Source organism: Cuculus canorus, chromosome 18 (genome assembly GCF_017976375.1).
Source record: "Cuculus canorus isolate bCucCan1 chromosome 18, bCucCan1.pri, whole genome shotgun sequence".
Classification (NCBI taxonomy): domain Eukaryota; kingdom Metazoa; phylum Chordata; class Aves; order Cuculiformes; family Cuculidae; genus Cuculus; species Cuculus canorus.
The window spans coordinates 7,303,112-7,316,569 of NC_071418.1; the positions used below are offsets into that span (position 1 = coordinate 7,303,112).

Consider the following 13,458-nt stretch of genomic DNA (forward strand, 5'->3'; position numbering starts at 1 on the left):
ACCCTTCCTGCCACCGTTGGGGCATTTGCTGAGCCCATCTCTGCCCTCTGGTACAGCACGGCACTGCTGCACCACCCTGTTCCGAGGCAGCGGGCATGAGAGCCGATGCTCACGTTGGTTTTTCTCTCTCTGCTGACCCAGTGTGTCCCAGCTCCGTGTCTGGGTGACAAAACACGGTGGGTCCCTTTGCAGCAGCGCACTGCAGACCTGTTGCAGCGGTGAGCAGCTGCCCGGTGCGTCCTCAGGGAATTGTTGAACACCCTTCTCCATGCTCAGCTCTGACCTCGGACTGCCTCGCAGTGCAGCAGGGGAGTGCTCCCACAGCGAGAAAGCAGGAGCCAGTCTGGGTCAAGATGTGCTGCCCACTGAGGCTTTGCAGCTTGAAGGAACATCTTATCAGCCTCTTTGGATACTGGGGTGGAGTTAGGACGCCGGCCCCTCACTGCACCCCTCAGCGTGGGACTGGTTCCCAGTGGAGGGAGCGGGACAGCCGGAGCTGTTGGAGATTGGGGCTGGGCTGGCTGCCCGCAGATCTGTGCTGCTTTATGGACAACCAAGGATGCAGGCTGGTGGTGCGCAATGCTCCTGGGAGCGGGGAGGCGCGTGGTAACGGGACTGTGCCCCCTCCCCAGCAGTGCCGGGCCTTGGCACACTGCTGTCCGGCTGAGCCGCGTGTGTGCCATGTCCAGGCAGTGCCGTGCCACCCCTGCACCAAGAGCACTGGCCTGAGCGCAGTGCGTGGGAAGGGGACATCTGCAGGTGGAGTCTACGGGGTGAGGATCATCCCAGGCTGGAGACTAGAGCAGGGACAAGCCAGCTGGATGAAGCTGGTGGGGTGGCCATGAGGCTTTTGGAGGAAACTCTGGGCGTGTTTGGGGTCGTGGGATAGGGAGGCAGCCTTGGGACTGGCTGCTGCCTGGCTGTGAATTGTGACTGTGTGTGCAAGCAGAGGTTGGGCACTACTTGCTGGCTGGCCTTGCAGGACCACCACGGGACCACCACAAAGCCTGTCCATGGCCGGCAGTGGGTGACGGTAGTTCAGGAGCAGTCGATAACTCAGGGGAGCTCACACGTGGCACCTTCACACGGTGCTGGCAGGACACCATCGTGGGTGAGGTGTGGTGGCACATTGCAGGGTACCCAGGGCCAGTGGGTGCTCTCTCGTTAGCACAGGCACTTTGCACTCGGCTAATTGCTCTGACACATCCCCTGTATTCAGGGGCTCCTGGTGCGTTATTTTCTTAAAAAGGAGCAAATGTTAAAAATGGCGTCGTCAGCCCCAAGCTGCCAGGCACAATCACCAAAGTGCGACGTCGGCAGGAACCAGCCCCACGCGCTAAATGACTTGAAAGGAAATGGCCTGGATTGTGCTGAGGAGGCAGAGTGCGGTGAGGAGAAAGCAAGTGGAGCAAACAAAAAAACTTCATTAATTAAAGAAACTCGTTAATGAGGGACATTTAATCAGCTAAAGATGATATCCACCTCCTGCCTGCTGCGGCAGCCGCTGCGCATGGCTGGTGGCGTGGGGCAAGGGACACTCTGCAGGGGACCTTGGGGTCCCACCAGCTCTGCTCTCCATGGTTGGGATTGGGGAGTGGTGTCCTGCTGCCACCTGGACGGAGCCACTCCTGGGGGCTCCTTGGCCCCAGGCTTTTCGGCGTGGTGCTCTGCCAAGGAGCCTGGAGGCAGCGGGATGCCCGCCAGCCTGCAGGATGCCATGGCACGTGTCATGTTTCCCAAAGCCACTTTTCCTCTTGAGGGTGAAGGTCTGGGCTCTCCATCCCAGCTTCTCTGCTGCTGTCCCCAGGTGTTTTCACACAAAACTGTGCCACATTCCTGCTGGCATCCTGACTGAGTGGATGGACAGTGTGGGGGGAGGAGGTGGGAGGGTGCTTGTTGCGTTCCCTGTGTCGTGTTAAATATTGCTGGCTTTGCTCCGCACTCGGTCTTGGATGCTGCACTAATCTCCTTTCTCACTACTGAATGAGGTCCATGGGCTATTGATAATCGGAATTTCTTTAATGCAGATGAGGAAAGCCACCCCTCAGAGTGCCCATGCAGGAGCATCCTCCGTGCTCCCGTGAGGGATGTGCTGTGTATGAGCAGGGATGCCTGTCCCAGACCCCTGTTCCTGGCACCCACGGGCCAGCACTGCACCGCAGGTTCTCCACGTGGCTGAGCACCCAGCTGCCTCCCTGGGCTGCGGAGTTGAGTCCCCTGGATCCCCCAGGCACTCAGCACAGAGAGAGAGACCCAGGGAAGGGGTTGACATGGAGCCAGGACCCTAGGAACCCTCTGGAGAGCAGCAGAGGGGCCTTGGGAGTGCCTGGGAATGTGGATTTTCCCACACTATAGGCAGCCCAGAGCAGCTGGCAGAGAAGGATGCAGGCAGCGCAGGTGAGGAGCAGCAGCCACTTCCCCGTGACGTCAGTGAGCATCTCACAACCAAACCCATCACCATCCCTCTCCCCACAGGCCTCTTGCCCCCCACCACCGAGTCAAGCAGCCCTGTCCCTGCCCCAGGATGGATGAGAGGCACTGGGAGCCATAGATCTGCACCTCCACGGCACCAGCAGCAAAACAGGGGAACCTAATGGTCCCTGAATGAAATAATACTTGAGCTGACAAGCACTGCAACAGCCCTAATTAATAACAGATATGAGTGTGGCTGTTGGGATGGGCTGGCAAGGAGCCAGCAGGGCCGCAGACCTGGGCAGGTGGGGACAGTCCCTGCCCCAGCTTCTGTTTGCATCTCCCTGCCCGCTGGCTCTTCCTGCCTGGGCAGCAGTGCCCGTCCTCGCTGTGACGGTGACTGTTCCTGGCTGATGGTGACTGCAAGGACAAGTGTCCAGGGCAGAGCATGCGGGAGCGCTGCAGGCTGCTCCTGCTGCTGGCTCCGTGCTCAAAGGCAGGGAGCGTTAAGCACTGGGCATCAAGGATACAGCCAGGGCGGATCAGGTTCTGGGTATCAGAGATGCAGGCAGGGAGGGTTAGGTGCTGAGCATTAGGGATGCAGGCAAGGAGGGTCAGGCGCTGGGCATTAGGGATGCAGGCAGGGAGGGTCAGGTGCTGAGCATTAGGGATGCAGGCAGGGAGGGTCAGGCGCTGAGTGTGTGACCACAGTGACTGGTGTTTGCCCGCTCCCCAGAGCAGGTTCAGTCACCGGGGCTGGGCTGAGCACAGGATTGAAACCCTCCAGCCTGCGAGGTAGGGTTTACACCAATGGTGCAGGCAGGAGCATTACCCTGTCTTCCCAGCTCAGGGGCAGTGCTGGGGATGGGGATCCACCATCCTGCAGCATCGGCAGCCCCAGGCCGCGCTGGCAGGTGCATCTGGCTGGCGCGTCCCCGAGCAGCTGAGTCAGCACGGGAAGGCGCTGGCAAGCCTGCCGATGACTTGCAGATCTGTAGCAGGATTATGCATGCTAGGCTTGCATGTGGTCTCTGCTGAGCCCCCGGCATGGGGATCTGCTGCCTCCCTGACAAGCACGATGGCCCTGACGGCTGGGGGGACGGCGGCTGGCAGCGTGGCCCCCCGCCTTCCCTTTCACCATCCCTCCGCACCATAAATCGGCCACACACACAATTAAGGAGCTTGTCTCCACAGGCTGAGCCACAGATGTATTTCATGGGCGAGACGCTGCCGCGGCAGGTTGTAAAGCATCCCAGGGGCTGCCAGCACTGCCCTGTGCGCTGGCTCAGGCATTCGCAGCTGCTTGGCTGCCGGCAGGGGCTGCTGCCATGTGCTGCGCTGGAGGGGTGTGCGGCAGCAGGTGCAGCACACACCAGTGCAAGGGAGGAAAGCCCATGGGTGCACACAGGGTTGTGAGGATGGAGAGTATAGGTGTGTAGGAGAGGTGCAGGCTGGCAGCCCCACACCACCCCCCTACAGGCACTGGGCAGCCCTCAGCCCACGGCACAAGTGCACTCACCCTGTTTGACCAGGGCAGCCAGGCCAGCTGTGTTAGAGCAAAGGACCTAATTAAATATTTAGCAGTTAATTGATCCTTGTTTGGTGTTTGCCAAGGGGCCATCAACATCCTTCCTCTCCCCGGGAACTCTTCCCTGCCTTCCTGGTCCCATTCCCCTTCACTGCCACCATCATCGCCAGGTTTGCTGCTGGCAGGTGCTGATGTTGTGCAGCCCCCCTGGAGCGATGCTGCCAGCCTGGCTTTGCTTTGCCCCACGCTGGGCTCCAAACTGAGGATTGCCATGGTTTCCTTCCCCAAGGAGAGGGCAATGTGCAGGCTGCTTGCTCAGGCTCCTGCTCTGTCCTCACGCTGCCCGAGTCCCAGAAACTGGGACGGGACAGGATGAGGGCTTGACTGCGGGTGATGCAACTTAGGAGATGCCGTGGCAGAGACAGCCCTGGGTTTGGGGGGAAGACACCAAAGGCTGGGGCGTGGTGGTTCTGGGGACCCTGGGTCTGGCTGCAGGTACCAGGGGACCCCTTCCCCAGGACAGGTCTCAGCCCAGTCACCCCGGGGATGTCGATGGGTAAGGGGCATGGTGCCGCTGTCTCGGCAGGGTAACCAGGACGCCACGGCTCCGCCGGACGCGATGGCTCAACCCTACCCCCCGGCCCAGTATCCCCCACCCCCCCAGAACGGGATCCCCGCAGAATATGCACCGCCGCACCCCCACCCCACGCAGGACTACTCGGGGCAAAGCACAGTACCGGAGCACGCCATGACCCTCTACACACCAGCACAGAGCCACGCCGAGCAGCCAGGCACCGACGCCAGCACACAGTCCATAGCAGGGACACAGACGGTACCGGTAAGGGAGCAGCATCCAGGTGGGGGTCCAAAGGCAGCACCAGAGCTGCCAAGAGTGGTGCCAGGGCAGCAGCACTCGTCCACCTGTGGTGCCATGGGGTGCTGGGCTGGGTGCCCCCACCACGGCCACCGTCTCTCTCCCTCACAGCCCCTCCCATCCTTTCTAATCACTTGTAATCTACCTGCTTGGCTGCCTTCCCACCAGATAGCTTCAATTACGGGGTTGTAATGCAGTGCCGAGGAAAGTGCTGAGCTGAGCACTTCCCAGCTCCGCAGCAGCAGCCCTGCATGCGGGGTCTGCCACCCCCTGCCCCAAAAACACCGTGTGCCGTGGTCCCCAGGTTCTGGGATGACCGAGGGCACAAAGGCCAGTGTGAGGCCACACAATGCGAGCAAGTTTTCTGTGGTGGGTCACCTCCCACCCTCTCCCGAGCCTCCCCCTCCCCAGGGTGTGCTCTCTGTACCCCCACAGCACTAACCCCCCCCAGGTCCCCAGAATCCCTCATGGAGCAGGTGATGCCCTAAACCCCGCTGGCTGCACTGGCCGAGGTGGGGAGATACAGGCAGGGCTGGTGGCTGGTTTTCCAGCCTGGGCTTTCCCTGATACCCCACAGACAGAGATCCCCTCTGGCATCCCCCCAACCAGTCTGTGCAGGGTGGTGCAGGGAATATTGGAACCCCCTCCACCCCTATGCCCCTCCCAAGAGCAGAGCTCCCGCATTTTACCGGCTGCTGGAGAGAGGCCCATGAGGTGCTGCCTGGAGCTTGAGGACTGCGTGGTCCTGGGGCCAGGCAGGGCCGAGGGGAAGGGACAGTCCCTGAGCTTGGACCCCCGCAGGGGGGCACGGGGCTGGCAAGGCAAGGGACTGACTGCCAGTGTTGCTTCCCACAGCAGACAGACGAGGTGGCACAGACAGACAGCCAGCAGCTACACTCCTCAGACAACACAGACAAGCAGCAGCCCAAGAGGTTACACGTCTCCAACATCCCCTTCCGATTCCGGGACCCCGACCTGCGGCAAATGTTTGGGGTGAGTCCCATCCAGCCACCTGCGTTCCCTACTCTCTGCTTGGGTGCTCCCCCACGGCACTTCGGAGACCCCAGCTCTGTCCCATCCTGAGGGCCCGTCCTGCCCAGCCCATGGCATGCCTGGCTGTCTTCGTGCCACTGCTGCCTGGAGCAGCGATTTGCAGGGCTACCCTGGTTAGGAGCCCAGCTGTCAGACCAAGGCCGGTGCACGGAGGACGGAGTGAAACAGACCCCTTTTCCTCCTCCCCTTGTCCCCTTCCCAGCCTTCATTAGGTTTCAGAGCAGTGCAGGTTAATAAGGTCTTGAGTGACACTCCTCAAGTCCTGGAAGAGGATGGAGCAGGAAGGATGGGGGCTGTGCTCAGGCTCTCCCCTGCACAGCACCAAGAGCCCCCGGTCCAGCTGCCAAAGCAACCCCCTGCCTGTCCCTGTGCCGGCAGCCCCAGATGCAGCCCCGGGACTGCAGGCTCTGCAGGTGCTCACCCCTCTGCTCTCTCTGCTTGCAGCAATTCGGGAAGATCCTGGATGTGGAGATCATTTTCAATGAGCGGGGCTCCAAGGTGAGTGCTGCTCGTGGCTGGCACCGTTATGGCGAGCCCTGGGGAGGGGGCCAAATGGAGCTGGGTTGTCTGGGTGCTCACTCTCTCCTCCTCTCCTGCCCTGCAGGACCCAGGCATAGGTTACCCCATCTTTAGCAGCCCCGTGCCCCTGCCCTGTGCCGGCTGGGGTGGCCAGGCAGGTCCCTGCACCCCAAACACCAGAGGGAGGGGAGAGCTTGCTCTGTCCCCCACTACACAGACAACTCATGTCCCTCTGTGTGTGGATGTCTCTGTTGTATCTTCCCTGCTTTCTGTGCCCCTCTCCCAGACTCTTCTCCTAGCTCGTGAGCAATGCTGGGGCCTCAGCCGGGACCCCTGGATCCAGCAGGGGCCTCTACCCAGGCTCTCAATCTCTGCACTGCAGCAACCTCATCTCCTGCGCCAGCTCTCCTGATTCACCCCCTCTCTCTCTCTGTCCCCGCACCCTCTCTCTGTCTCTCTCTGTCTCTTTCTTTCTCCTTTTCTCCTCTGCTCACAGGGTTTTGGGTTTGTAACTTTTGAAACTAGCACAGATGCCGACCGGGCACGGGAGAAGCTGAATGGCACCATCGTAGAGGGCCGGAAGATTGAGGTGCTCAGATAAGTGTGCTAGTGCCATGCCTGCGTGTGCGTGCGTCCCCTCCGCCCTGCCCGGGGGCTGCAGGCAGGGCAGAGCTGCCCAGGGACCGTGGGCAGGGGAGAGACAGGACAGGGGACACTTTAGGGCAACCCCAGGTCCCACCCCAGTCCCGCATGTCCCAGGGGAGGTTTGCCCGGCGCGTGCATGTGTTGGTGAATGCAGCATGGGAGCATGTGTGCCAGTTGCCAGGAAGGTTGTCACTTGGCACAAGAAGCATCTGGCTCAAACAAACCTCCTCGTGCCGGGAAAGCTGGGGCAATGACTTGGGCTCTGAGTGTGTTTTGCCCGGTTACAGAGGAATCTGGCAGACCCCACCGCCCCCATGCCCACCATGCAGCCACCCTGAGCTCCGCAGGGAGCAGAGGGGCTCTCTGCTCCACGTGCCGTCCCTGCTTCCAGCAGAGAAGGATACAGCACAGGGCTCCCACACGCGCTGCGTGGGCAGCTGCCGCACACTGCCTGGCCCCTGAGGCTTTTATTCCTTCAACCCTGCAGAGGGATCAGGCTCTGCTCGGTCGTTGGCAGTACCTTGCTGATCACCAGCAAGCAGTGGGAAGCGGGGCGATGTGTGGCAGAGAGAGCGGGATGCAAACATCCCCAGCAGTGCTGAGTGCAAGGAAGAGCAGCCTGTCAGAGCACAGGATAGGCCCTGCCTGCTGGAGAGCATGGTCCAACCAAGCTGGGCAGAAGCTCTTGGGTGCTTGCAGGAGTGACCCAGGCTCCTGCAGCAGGCACGTCCTTCCCGCAGGCAGGGTCAAGTGTGAGCTGGGGATGGGAGGTGGCCGAGCCTGGTGGCAGCATGTCAGGGCTTGGTCTGAGTGCAACACCGCAGCAGCTGGGGCATCAGCCACCAGCCCGACCGATGCTCATTACCAGAGCTGGGACAGGAGCCAGGAGGCATGGGCTGGCCAGGGGTGTGGGCAGGACTGTGTGACAGCAAGGCAGCTGCAGGCAGAGACTCCTCCTGTGTCTCCTCGTGCAGCCAGTGTCCTTTGCTCCAGCATCTGAAGCAGCAGCGACGTGTGCCAAGTTAACCCGAGCAGGCCCTGGACCATGGCCTTGCCAGCTCCACTGCCCACAGGCACTGAGCTCCCGTCCCTTCTCTCCACAGGTGAACAACGCCACAGCCCGAGTCATGACGAACAAGAAGGCTGCCAACCCCTACACCAACGGTAAGGGCCAGTTCTAGGAGAGCTGGAGTTGTGGCGGGCAGGGGCATCATCCCTGGGCACCTGCGCATCCTCACTGCCAGGCAGCCACTGAGCACCTGCAGCAAACACCCTCTGTGCCCTTGGGCAGACATGAGAGCAGCCACTCTCTGCCCAATGCAGGGAGCAGCCCGTCTAGGCACCCTATACCCTGCATCCATCCAGGGGCAGGAGCTGTGTCCTCTCGGAGCCCAGCTGGGGTGGAGGCGAGTGCTGCATGGAGGTGCCCTCAGCCTTACCAATTCTCTCTGCCCGCAGGCTGGAAGCTGAACCCAGTAGTGGGAGCAGTCTATGGCCCTGAGTTCTACGCAGGTAATGTCAGCGAGCAGCCTTGGGTCCCTCTCCCCATCCTGCACCCCTACGTGCACAGCTCCAGCACCCCAGCATGCCTGTGGGGCCGCGGGACAGAGGCAGGATCTGGCATGGGATGCCCTGTGGTGGCTGCGGGGAGCCGTGCGCTGTTGTGAGCTGCAGCAGAAAGGCCACATTTGTCCCCTCCCTCCTGCAGTAACAGGGTTCCCATACCCTGCCACGGGGACGGCCGTGGCCTACCGAGGGGCACACTTAAGGGGACGAGGACGTGCTGTCTACAACACCTTCCGAGCTGCACCGCCACCGCCACCCATCCCAACCTATGGCGCGTGAGTACCTGGGCAGCGGTGGACACTGCCTGCTTCAGAGCATGGCGTTACTCTGGTTCTGCTGCCATCAGTATCGGCATTGCTGGGGTCTTGCACTTTGGGAAGGGGCTGCAGCTCCCCCAGCATTTGTCTGGCCTCAGGTTCTGTGGCTGCTGCTCCTTGGGGTGACCCACGCGCTCACCAGCCTCCTGTGCCCAAGAGCATGGATGGTGACACCAGCTGTGGCAGTTGGTTTAATAGAAATACTCTCCTGGCACGCACAGCTGCTCCGGTATCAGGTGTGGCCATGGCAATCTGTGGCCACTCGGTTGCTCCCAGCAGTCATCATGCCCCGAACTCTTCCATCCCTGTGGCATTCCCTGCCCTTGGCCATGCCGTCTACCCATCCCCATGTCCCTGCCCTCCCTGCTAGGAGTCCCAGCCCGGAACGTGTCCTTGGGCTGCCTGGATGACCCCTCCTCACCCATCTGCTGCACTGCTGGAAGCAGCTCTACCAGTTCACCAGTTTCGCTCCATCCTTCTCAGCCGGTGACACAGGCCAGACTCTGACCCCTCCGCCTCATTTGCAGGGTCGTCTACCAGGATGGGTTCTACGGAGCTGAGATCTATGTAAGTGCTGGGCTGGGCTCTGGGCTACACTTGGGACCCTGTGACAAGGGCAGGGGGTGTGAGTGGCACTGGTTGGCTTCGCTTTGGGCTCTTCCGCGCAGCCAGCCCCTTCCCCCGGCAGCTGGAGTCCTGGTGGAGCAGGGATGTGAGCATGGACATGAGCGTGGCTCCTCCAGAGCAAGCAGGGTGACACCACGCAGGTCCTGTGCTCCCAGCCAGCCCCTCCTGGGGCGAGCACCACGTAGGATTTATGGTCTCGGCAAGCGTCGGGGCACTGTCTTACACTAGCGTTTAACCTCCATATTCAAGAAGCCACGGGTGATATTTCAGGCGGGCGGCTGAAGGATTTATCTAACGTGACACCTCATTAAAGCAATCAGGGAGGTGACATTCTCTCCTCTGGAAATTTAATTTTTTTTAAGGTTAATGTTTGTGAGAGCCCCTGGGGAATGGTGATGAGGCTGGTGTGCGCTTGGTGGCACAGGTCCCGGCTCCCTGCGGGGTCTCACCGCTGCTGCGTGGCGGTGCCCGAGGGGTGCCCGCCTGCCTCAGCCCCCCGTGCCTCCCCCAGCAGAGGCTGCCCCCCTCCCTGATGCAGTCTCTTCTCCGCTGCAGGGGGGCTATGCCGCCTACCGATACGCCCAGCCCGCAGCAGCAGCAGCAGCGTACAGCGACAGGTAAGCACCGCTACCCCATGGGCATCACTCCGGGGCTGACGGAAACCCCGTTTCACAGCCCTCACTGCCTGCTCAGCTTTTGTGCCCCCGGGATGATGACAGCAGAGCCAGGCAGGATGAGGGTGTCTTGCAAACCAGGGTGTCCTGCAAACCAGAGCTGCCTGCACTCCCCTTGGGCTGCTTCTGGCAGGGAGCAGTGCCCAGGCAGGGAGAAGCGAGAAGTTCCCGGGGGGAAGCAGTGGCCAGGGTGGTGGGGCTGCTGAGGGAGACAGGACCCTGTCGCCGGTCACTAACACCCACTGCTGTGTTTGCTTCTAGTTACGGCAGAGTGTATGCAGCAGCAGACCCATACCACCACACTATCGGCCCCGCCGCCACGTACAGCATCGGCACCATGGTAAGAGCAGCCTCTGTGGCCTTTTTTTTGCTTCCTGGCATGAACAAGGACGGGGGGCCGGCACAGCAGCCTGGGGTGTGAGGGGCGCAGGGCACCCCCACACGCAGGGGCTGTGGGAGGGGGACCCGTGGGCTGGCGGCGGCAGCAGGAACAGCACAGCCCCTGCCTGGCTCTGTACGCAGGCAGGCGAGAGATGAGGTTCCCCACCCCATGTGCCCCATTGCACCTGGCCAGTGGCCACCCAGAGCAGTCCTGCCCATGCAACACAGCTTCCCAAGGGCCCAGCTGCCCCCACACTGGCTGCCTGGGCAGCACCCCAGGGCCCTGCCCGGGGACCGGGACCCCTTTCTCACCCCCAGCGTGCAGCACCTGCGGGGAGCACGCGTGTGCATGCCAGCACCCTGCAGCCCACCCACACACCACGGCTTTTAGCTAGCTTCACAACCAGCATCAAAGATGAAAAATCCCACTCATCTCAAAGCCAAACCATCTTTTTCTTCCATTTTTTTAACCTGTTCGCCCTTGGCTGGGGCCGGGGTTGGGATGTCAAGCACCCCTGGCCCTGGGCAGCTGTTAGCAAGGGGTTGCAGCCCCTCTGTCCCACAGGGGTGGGCAGGGTGGGTACCAGCACTGCACCAGGGATGGGCTCCTCCGTGGTCCTCGCAGGTGCGAGGAGGCCTGGCCATGGTGGTGCTGTACTGGGAGCACTGGGGCACTCTGCAGCCCCTGGCCCATCCACCTCGAGGCAGCGCTGGGCACCCTCAGCCCTGCCCTCTCCTCACGTCCCAAGGACGAGCGATTTGTTGTCAATCTAAAGAGAAAAAACAAAAAAACAAACAAAAAAAAACAAAAAAAGAAAGAAAAAAACAGGGAAGAACTGGGCTTTGCCTCTCTCTCGAATACTGATTGGCTTTTTTTTTCATCTTTGATGTTGCAGGCTAGTCTATACCGAGGAGGGTACAGCCGCTTCACTCCCTACTAGCAAGACAGACCCAGTCCCTCCCACCACTAACCCTGACTGCTCACTAGCACCAAACCAAACCAGGCAGACAGAGCCGAGGCCGAGCCTCTGGAGGAACTGCGCGCCCTGCCTGGGCGAGCTGGGGCTGGGGCTGGGGCTGGGCTCCGCTGAGCCTCGCAACCTGCACCTATAGGGTTACCTCGTGCCGTGCCATCCTGCCGCCTGCCCGCGTCTCCTGCACCGTCTCCCTGCCCTGGCGCAGCCCTGCGCCTCGGCGCTGCTGAGCACCACGGGGTGACTTCTGTCCCCAGCATCCCAGAGCTGGGATGCAGGGTCCCTGGGCAGCTCCAACCCTGGCCTGAGCCACCACAGAAACCCAGAGGGTTCACCCCCTTGCGAGGCAAGCGAGGATGCTCTGCCTGCAGGAACGGGAACGCGCGGCTGTCCCGCTGCATCCCACGGGAGGGACAGGAGCTGTGGGGGCTGCTGCATGCTCCTCAAGGACAGAGATGGGCTGGGGAGGGTGTGGGACCCCAGCGCTTCTCTGGGGCGACTGCGCTGCTCTGTGGAGGAGCTTTGGTGCTGCCAGTTGGGATGTGATGTGGCGTTGGGGGTTTGGGCTGGTGCCCACATCCCTCCCAGCCAGCGGTTCAGTCAGGCTGCCCTGCACATCGCTCCAGCGAAAGACCTGCCTCTCTGTTTCTGTTGTAGTGAAACCGCGGCTGTTTCCTTCTGGGACCAGGAAGGGCAAAATAAAAAAAATAAAAAATCCACATACACAAAAAAAAAAAATTTCAAAAATTAAAAAAATCAAAAGCAAAGCAACAAAATAAAAGAAAAAGCAAAGCGGCAACAGCCAAGTGAAAGTCCCATACTGTCCACACACGCACCGAGCGAGCGAGTCCCGGAGGAGCGCCGCAGCGAGCACGGACCAGCCGGACGCGCCAGAGGGGTCCCTCTCCGCCCCGGCCCCGCAGCCCGCGGTAGGGAGGGAGAGCCGGGGGCGTCCGGAGGGGCCTCTGCCCACCCAGGCGCAGGGCCTGGGCACCACGTCTTCCTTTCAGCCCCGGCAAGGCGGCGCTGGGGGTGCCGGTGGAGTGCCGTGGCACGCCGCCCCTTCCCCAGCTTTGGGGACTGGGCACTGGAGTGGGAACCCGGCTTTGTGTTTCCCACCAGTGCTTGCCGGTCATCAGTGTGTCGAGTGTGCGAGGCCTCGGCTCCCATGCGGAGCTGGGGCAGCGGTGCAGCCGCTTTGCTGAGGCGCTGGGCGTTGCAGGGGGGTGAGCCTCTGCCTTTTAAAGGGAATTTTTGTTAAGAGGAGCTTGCAACTCGCTTGCGATCCCTTTCCCCTCCTTTCCCTCCCTTCCATCCCCTGACGCACCCGGGGCTCCCACCCTGCAGGGAGCAGCCCTGACCAACGCCGCTTGCGCTGAGCCAGGATGGGGACTGCCCCAATCCCACTCCCACCAGCTCCGCGGCGTGAGATACGTTCGTGGCCGCCGGTCCCTGCCCGAGACAGTGGGACCCCACCATTGCATCACCCGCGGGGACAAGCCTGAGCCCTGGGGTCGCTCTGCAGCAGCTGGGACACTGGGTTCGGTGCCTGGTGGCATGGGGCACCGCGGAGCCCTCCCCGGGGTGCAGCCCCCTCCTGTGGGGTGGCCTCGCGCTCAGCCCCCCACCCCGCGTGGCTCCGCCACTCCTCAAACCTCACTTTATAGTCTGCAGATGCCCCCGATGCTCCAGCAATGAGCTCCCCCTTTTCTATTCCCATTGTACATATTCCTGGCCCCCCCCAGCCCCATAACCCCCCTGTACAAAGCTCCTTCCATCGCTGTACTGGCTTCTTCCTTACAGGAAACCCCTGCGCCGGCCGCCGGCACGCAGGCTGGTGCCGGCCCATCCTGTATGCTTCAAAGGTGTGACCATTCTAATAAACAGT

General features: G+C 61.6%; 1 protein-coding gene across 8 annotated transcripts in view; it reads left to right on the forward strand.

The window, feature by feature from the left end:
• The window catches only part of RBFOX3 (RNA binding fox-1 homolog 3), a 193,666-nt gene extending 180,208 nt beyond the window's left edge, over positions 1 to 13,458 (forward strand). For 4 of the 8 annotated variants that reach the window (XM_054082980.1, XM_054082981.1, XM_054082979.1 and 1 more), the window contains exons 5-15: positions 4,527 to 4,778; positions 5,670 to 5,807; positions 6,312 to 6,365; positions 6,883 to 6,975; positions 8,135 to 8,195; positions 8,490 to 8,543; positions 8,740 to 8,872; positions 9,442 to 9,481; positions 10,097 to 10,158; positions 10,477 to 10,555; positions 11,493 to 12,216. In XM_054082980.1, the coding sequence (XP_053938955.1) occupies positions 4,527 to 4,778; positions 5,670 to 5,807; positions 6,312 to 6,365; positions 6,883 to 6,975; positions 8,135 to 8,195; positions 8,490 to 8,543; positions 8,740 to 8,872; positions 9,442 to 9,481; positions 10,097 to 10,158; positions 10,477 to 10,555; positions 11,493 to 11,537 (1,011 nt within the window). In that variant the 3' untranslated portion in view covers positions 11,538 to 12,216. The other 4 variants (XM_054082984.1, XM_054082986.1, XM_054082983.1 and 1 more) reach the window with 3 other exon arrangements.